The 7,867-nt window shown below is 39.2% G+C and overlaps 1 protein-coding gene across 1 annotated transcript; it reads left to right on the top strand.

Moving 5' to 3' along the window:
- The first annotated feature begins 501 nt into the window (after positions 1-501).
- LOC122866314 (glycine--tRNA ligase) lies at positions 502-7,759 on the top strand. Its single transcript, XM_044175791.1, has 17 exons — positions 502-734; positions 1,288-1,389; positions 1,521-1,623; positions 1,729-1,870; positions 1,987-2,075; positions 3,193-3,269; positions 3,401-3,546; positions 3,645-3,794; positions 3,880-4,042; positions 4,638-4,802; positions 4,888-4,995; positions 5,817-5,962; positions 6,075-6,160; positions 6,251-6,360; positions 6,467-6,560; positions 6,916-7,106; positions 7,207-7,759. Exons 1-17 carry the CDS (start codon positions 690-692, stop codon positions 7,318-7,320), a joined length of 2,031 nt encoding a protein of 676 aa, XP_044031726.1. The 5' UTR covers positions 502-689; the 3' UTR covers positions 7,321-7,759.
- The last annotated feature ends 108 nt before the right edge of the window (positions 7,760-7,867 follow it).

Here is a 7,867-nt window from a genome sequence, read left to right as displayed (position 1 = left end):
GGCTCCTTTTTTCTATTATTTTTGGCCATTTTAAGCCTTTATTACAGGTTCATGGTCGGAGTCTAACCCCATATGCCACAGGAGCACCCCCCTTAAAGTGGCTTTTCCATTAATATTTAATATTGTAGAGGGGCCCCAATATTTAAATGTAGTTTTAATATCTTTGTTCTTTCAGTTTACACTGTGCTCACTACTACTACTGTGCGTAGTCCTAAATGCATTTGTGTGTAATCAAATAACCAGATTACTGGGTCTCCATACAAAATATATGTCTGCTGTGTAGGAATGGGAGGAACAGGGGGTCAAAAGGGTCCCTACAACTTATTTGTGGAGCCACCCACTGGGTTAATGGACCATTCTGGATGCATGTAATAACTAGGAATCTAGGCTGCTATTAAAGGCCATCTTCGCTCTCCATTGAAAGGCTTCACATGTGGTGTTGACTCACTTCTGTCTTTATGGCAGAATAAAAGTTTTGTCTGCGCTTCCTGGATGATGCAACTAAAGCCCTGGTTTCAGACACCACTATTTACCAGGATCAGATTGTACAGAAACATGCGCCTCCCCTTCTGCTTTCCCCTCAGCTTTAAAGAAAGCCTGAAGGAAAAGTGCGAAGAGTCGAGTCCAGGGCAGATCCACGGCTGGCTGCAGGAGGAGCGCGCTGCAGAGAGCTTTCTATACGTGTCAAGATGGAAGAAGTACTGGCGCCATTGAGGGAGGCTGTGAGGGAACAGGTGAGATATTCTGACAGGTTACACACCTGCAAACCAAAGCGAAACATCGTCCAGTTTCCAGCACGCAGCATTAACAGACTTTTACAGTCTTTTTTCAGACTTTTATGAGAATGAAAACAGATGTAAAAAGAAAAAAAATTCTCTGCAAAAAAAAAATGTCTCGTTGTTTGGCGCTATTGTTGCAACTGAATGTTTTTCAATAACTAGAAAAGTATACAGAGCCTCATGGCGTGAAAACTAAAGTGAAATTTTAGGATACAATTAGCTCCAAACAGGCATTTGTCACTTTAATAGTATTTATAAATTATATATATATATATATATATAGAGAGAGAGAGAGAGAGAGAGAGAGAGATATAGAGATTTTTTTTTAAACAAACAAAAACAAACTAAATGCAACAGCATTTCTAGAAGTATACAGACCATGTGTCTGAAAGAAAAGATTAGAGGGTTGTTTTAAAACTAGAATTACAGAAAGAACAAATGTAATATATAAAACAATTACAAGGTTTGTAAGTTGTTCTCTGAGGTAAAGTGAGGGTTTTTTCTGCAGGGTGACTTGGTGCATCAGCTGAAGGAAAAAGGCACCGCAGAGCAGGAGCTGAGCAGAGCTGTTGCAGAGCTGAAAGCCCGGAAGAAGATTCTTGAAGCAAAGGTCTCCACTTTCTATTTGTCTAATAGAATATTTACATGTAATACTGTTTTTTTTTTTTTTTTTACATTTCCAAATTCAGTTTGAAGAACAGTTTTCGAAACCATTATGCAAATATACATCCTCTCTTCTAGGAATTGGCTTTGCAGCCCAAAGCTGACACAGTGGACAGAGTCAAGATGGAGGATACCTTAAAGCGGAGATTCTTCTACGATCAGGCTTTTGCCATATATGGAGGTAAAATACTACAATGATTGTTAAATGTGTAGTTCCAGGAAGATGTTACCCAAAATATTTCAATATACAGACGCATTTGCCTTTGATGTCGTGTTTGTTTCTCAGGTGTGAGCGGCCTGTACGACTTCGGCCCTGTGGGCTGTGCCCTGAAGAACAACATCCTACAGGTTTGGAGGCAGCACTTCATCCAGGAGGAGCAGATCCTGGAGATCGACTGCACCATGCTGACCCCCGAGCCCGTCCTCAAGTAGGTACCAACAAACTCCAAAACATGTACAACAGTTTATATTCAAACTTGTCTTGACTGTAAAAGTTGTTATACTTTCATTAGATTTGTCCTAAAACCCTTTTGCCTCTCCTCAGGACGTCGGGGCATGTGGATAAATTTGCTGACTACATGGTGAAAGATGCCAAGACTGGAGAATGCTACCGCGCTGATCACCTCCTCAAAGGTGACTTTGTCCTACCACCATTAAAATGGGCTCCACCTTGTCCAGTACCTCCCCTGAGCTTGCATTGCTTCCTTGCATTGCTTACAAGGGGTCAGAACTACCTGATGACCTGTAGGCCAAACACTCTCTCAGAGCTGATGATTACTAGCTGAGCTGTGAATGTGCAAATGATGTTAATCTGAAACTTAACCTGCTTTACTGGGTGATATATCCTCAGGGGAGTTGTAAGTAGAGAGGGGTCAGGGGCGTGAGGCAGGAGTTGTGTCGTATGTGTTTTTCAGGTGTTCTTTAATCTGGAGCCATCTGTGAACACACTGAGCATGTTTTATTTATAGTTACATAACTTTATTTATACATCATGTAGCGACGAGCTGAGAAAACCAATTAAAAGTGCTGACGTGGGGCTTTCACACAGTATCTTTTGAAAGATATTTTAAAAACATTTAATTATTAATATTTTCATTGATTCACAATGGCATATGTAGACTTTCAATGAAAGAGGCACAAAAATTAGTTGGAATAAAATCACTTTTCATGTAAATAGACTGAATTATAGTTTTATTTCTTTAATTTTTCATCTGTATATTTTGGGTTTGTGGCAGCTTTATATTTTGTTAAAATGACAAAATGAGAAGTCAGATTTATAGCTGAGTTTGTCCTGTGAAAAAAAGGAGCCCATGCATGTGGGCTAAGGACAGTTTAAAAGGTGCTAAACAAAGACAAAAAGAAATGCAAAGAAAATGAACCTAAATGAATCTGGACTGCAGAGGGTCAACATTAATGCTATAGGAAGCCTGTTGCTTGCAAAAAAATGCAAATATTTATTAAATATTCTACTGCTTCTAATGACAATTAAATATTGTCATTAAATATTATATAACTATCTAAAATTTCTGCAAGTGGGAGCTTCCTATTGTCTATATGGGCCTGTTTGGAACCTCCTTTTCCAACTATATTTGATGTGGAATCATTACAGACCACAGCTTTTCAGTCCACATGACATTTTCAGGCAAAAAAACAAGCTGCTGCACAGCAAACTAATGTTAGAATTAAGACTTGATTGATTAAAAATGTGTATTCGCTCAGGATGTTAAATGAGGTGTTTGTTTCCTTACAGCTCACTTAAAAAAACTGATGTCTGATGAGAAATGCTCCGCAGAGAAGGTGACCGAGATGGAGGATGTAATCACTCAGGTGGATGCTTGAAGACAAACGCGTCTTCTACACACATTCACATGCTCTCTTATTCCGAAGTTGTCGGATATACTGACATCTGCTGGTTCGGGAAGGGATCCTCTAATGTGCTGGTTTGCTCACTGTTCTAGATGGACAACTACACCCAGCTGGAGCTGACCGATCTCTTTGTGAAATACAACGTCAAGTCTCCGTCCACAGGAAACGACCTCACACCTCCCGTCTCCTTCAACCTGATGTTTCAGACGTCCATTGGACCAGGGGGGAACATGCCTGGGTACTGACCAATAAAAACACTGGTCATCTGTCTCAATGACCTCATATGAAAAACTTTTTGCCGTATTAACACTGTGTCAACCGATTGTTACTTTGCAGCTATCTGAGGCCTGAAACAGCTCAGGGAATGTTCCTCAACTTCAAGCGTCTGCTGGAGTTTAACCAGGGAAAATTGCCCTTTGCTGCTGCTCAGATAGGAAACTCCTTCAGGAACGAGATCTCTCCTCGCTCTGGACTCATTCGTGTTAGGTAGTCAGAAACTCTTAGCTCCTTAATTACTTAACTGCAGATTCTAATGATTATACAGTGAGATGTAAACTTCTCCTGCTTGCAGGGAGTTCACCATGGCTGAGATTGAGCACTTTGTGGACCCAAAGGAGAAGATCCACCCTAAATTCTCCAACGTGGCCGACCTTGAGATCATGTTGTACTCCTCCAAGGCCCAGACCAGCGGCCAGTCTGCACATATCATGAGGCTGGGGGACGCTGTGGAGCAGGTGGGAAACATTTCATTGACTTATTATTACATATTGTGAGCGTGTGTTTATTCTTAGTGCGGAAAACATGCCTGGTTATAGTTACTGATGGTCACTGATGAATGTTATAATCCTCATTTAACATTTTAAACCATTAAGATCAAATAGCAGGAAATAGAGGATTTTATTATAAAGTTACATTATAAATTCCAACATATTCAATATAGTTGCAGTATGTGCCATAGAAATATCTTTTTTCTGCATAATTATAAATAGATTATATAATTTACTATATAATTTACTTTTATTGGCTGAATAGGAAAACTGTTAATGCATTAAACTATAATAAATTAAGTTTGAATTTAACTGAAATGTACTACATACAGTAAGTGCTAAGGTACTGCTTGTAAGTCTGTCTATCAGATTGGTTTAACATCATATTAAAAAGATGTATATATTAGACCAATACTGTGATAATAACAGGAAGAATAATAATACGTTTATGTCAACTAACCTTTAACATAAATAATAAATAGATTAACGGGATAATTTGTTGTCGTATTTGTTGGACGATCATCATGATAACATCTTTAAATCTTCTTTATGTGTACTACAGGGAGTGATCAACAATTCAGTGTTGGGCTACTTCATTGGAAGAATCTACCTCTATCTAACTAAAGTGGGGCTGTCCAAAGATAAAGTGCGCTTCCGTCAGCACATGGAAAACGAGATGGCTCACTACGCATGTGACTGCTGGGACGCTGAGTCTAAAACCTCCTATGTAAATCTTTTTCTCTTTTATTCACACATATAGACTGAGAAGTTTGGAACTGTGGACGACAAGTTTGTTTGTTTTTCTCCCTCAGGGCTGGATTGAGATTGTGGGCTGTGCTGACCGCTCCTGCTATGACCTCTCGTGTCACTCCAGAGCCACCAAGGTCCCTCTAGTGGCTGAAAAGCCCCTGAAAGAACCCATATCCTTCTATTCTCCCAGTCCAACAACCTTACAACCATACTATCATCTAATTCTAACCATTTTTTGAGTATTATATTTAAGAATGTAAACATGTATGCTACAATCACAAAATTTTTGGGCATGTTATTGATGGATACCAGCAGCATGCCATGTTTTCTGCCACAGTGTCTTTCCTGATACTACCAGTAGGAGTCACCAAAGTCAGCAATGTTCAAATCTGGCTCTTTAAAGTCCCCCTTCACTCAAAAATTAGAATGACACACTGAGAATGAACTTTTCAGTGAAGTAGGAGACATCTTGTGTCTAGTAGTTAAAATTTTGAAATGAAAATGATTTACATATTCATATATTCTGGATTTTTCAATGAGGGAGATGTGCTTTTAAGAAGTTCTAATTAGTTTACAGATTTTTATATTTAGTATTTTTTATGTCTTCAAACATTTCTTGAGGGGATCTTTAAGTAATACATCCTTCGAAAAGAATTTTGCTTGATTTTTGTAAAACTTTCAAATTTTTGCCCAAAAATGTGTAGTTTGATTGATGACGAGGGCTTTTATATCTTCTTTTTGCTACAAAACAGCAACATTTATTTTATACTAATTGCCAAGGGAGTGGACTGTCAGCCTAAGGGTATACTTTATTAATACTTAAGCATGAAGATTAATTCTTGAACTTGGGAATGCATATATGTGATAAAACATTCTAAACTCAAGGTTCACTTGAGTGTCATTTTCTGCCTTATTCAGCTAATTGAACTTGATTTGTTCCCTTTTGCTTTCAAACTGGATTCCTCTGTTTTACTCCCTAACTTCTTCACACAAAGTAGTAAATGTTGTCCAGTTTGAGCCCAATAAGGGAGCCATAGGAACGGCCTACAAGAAAGATGCCAAGTTGGTTCTGGAGCACCTGGCTGCCTGTGACAAATGCTACATCAGTGATCAGGAGAAGCTTCTCAATGAACATGGGTAATTTCTGACCGCAATGATGACTGCTGAAGAAAATTGCATTCAGTTTATTAATGAATGTGTTTGTGTAATGTTCCAAGTTAATTTGGTGATGTTGTGTTTATGTCTGTAGGGAGTTCAGCTTTGAGACACAGGGCAGGACATTTAAACTTACCAAAGACATGGTCAGTGTGAAGAGGTTCCAGAAAACTTTGCATGGTAAGAGGCGACGCCAAACCTGCCTCAGAGCTGTAGAGTAGAACAGTGAGTTGTTCATGTGGGAAAACAACCGTCTCTATTTTCCCACAGTGGAGGAGATTGTTCCCAATGTAATCGAGCCGTCTTTTGGCATCGGCAGAATCATGTACTCTATCTTCGAGCACTCGTTCCGCATCCGTCAGGGGGATGAACAGAGGACGGTGAGAATGCTTCAAAACAAGGAATGCGATCTCAATGAGAATCATGTGCTTGTCTTAATTGTTTCACTGTTCCTTTTAATTGAAGATGATTAATGTCTTATTCCAGTATTTCAGCTTCCCTGCCACTGTAGCTCCATACAAATGTTCCATCCTTCCTTTGAGCCAAAACCAGGAGTTTATGCCATTTGTCCACCAGTTATGTGAGTGTGATGCTAACTTTCAGATTTAAATACAGTATTATTTAGTTTAAAGAAATAGTTCAATTTTTGGGGAAATACTCTTATTTCGCCTTCTTCTTCTTTCATATTTGTACGTTAAATATGAAGCTGGACATGATAAATGACACGATGCTAAGCTATGCTAACACACTGCAGGCTGTAGCTTCATATTTAATGAATATTTAATGAGAGTGGTGTCAATCTTCTTGTCTAACAAAACAGCAAACTATTTCTTTAAGTGTTTCTTTATTCATATGAATATCCTTTGTTTTTCGCCTTCTACAGCTTATCTATTCAAACTAATTACTAGTTTTTGTCTTCTTCTGTCTCCTTTAAGCTGAGGCAATGACAAAAATCGGTGTGTCTCACAAAGTGGATGACTCTTCAGGATCCATCGGGAGGCGCTACGCCAGGACGGACGAGATCGGAGTGGCGTTTGGCATCACCATCGACTTCGACACAGCCAACAAGACGCCTCACACGGCCACTCTGAGAGACCGCGACTCAATGAGGCAGATCAGGGCCGAGGTAGAACAATCCAATGACTGTAGCTTTAGTGAACTAAATGGTAAGGCTTGTATCACATTTGCAGATTATTTTGCTTCTGATATGCAAATTTATATTGCAGGTCACTGAGTTGCCAGAGATGGTTCGCGATCTGGCTAACGGCACCCTGATGTGGGCTGAGGTGGAGAGAAATTACCCCATCTTTGAAGGACAGGAGACCAGCAAGAAGGAGTAACCAAAGTGGGACTGTACGCACAGGGACCACATTGATAATAAAGATTTTACATTTTACCATAACCATTTTTTGGAAACAGAAAGCTTTTTAGCCTTATGAATTTTGTATTTTTACATAAAGGAAAAGAGTTTCTTTCATTGGGAGTTGTTTATGATGGAATACATAGGCTTTCAATATGACTGTATTTATGATGGATAGAATATTCATTCCTGGGATTGTATCTTTATCTGTTGGTGTGTTCATTGGAGATTTGAACTTGTCATATAGACTGTAGGAAAGCACAACCAGTCACAAACATGCAGGAAGGCTCACACAGTCCTCTGTGGCCTCCTTCCTCAAGCAGTGTTACTGTCACCTGAGCAGCTCTCTTAACAACTCCTTTTTTTAAATACTATATGCCTTGGTTGACCTTTTTAAATAAACCACATACTGTATGGTTCTTTTCTTTGTGTAAACATGTCCTACAATTTCCCAGCTGTAAGGACACTACTGCATCTCACTGCATTGTATTTTGTGTTGCTGTCACTAGACGGCACTGCGTGTTGTT

The sequence above is a fragment of the Siniperca chuatsi genome, linkage group LG19 (assembly GCF_020085105.1).
Source record: "Siniperca chuatsi isolate FFG_IHB_CAS linkage group LG19, ASM2008510v1, whole genome shotgun sequence".
NCBI lineage: Eukaryota > Metazoa > Chordata > Actinopteri > Centrarchiformes > Sinipercidae > Siniperca > Siniperca chuatsi.
Note: the sequence above shows the minus strand (reverse complement) of the source record. Positions and strands in the feature narration are given on the sequence as shown.

Bases quoted from the DNA above. Each gene is read 5' to 3' on its own strand.
- LOC122866314 (XM_044175791.1), top strand. From the start codon at position 690: ATGGAAGAAGTACTGGCGCCATTGAGGGAGGCTGTGAGGGAACAG. The intron at 1,624-1,728 runs GTAAAATACTAC...TTTGTTTCTCAG, and splicing joins GGCTTTTGCCATATATGGAG to GTGTGAGCGGCCTGTACGAC. The intron at 3,270-3,400 runs GTGGATGCTTGA...TCACTGTTCTAG, and splicing joins TGGAGGATGTAATCACTCAG to ATGGACAACTACACCCAGCT.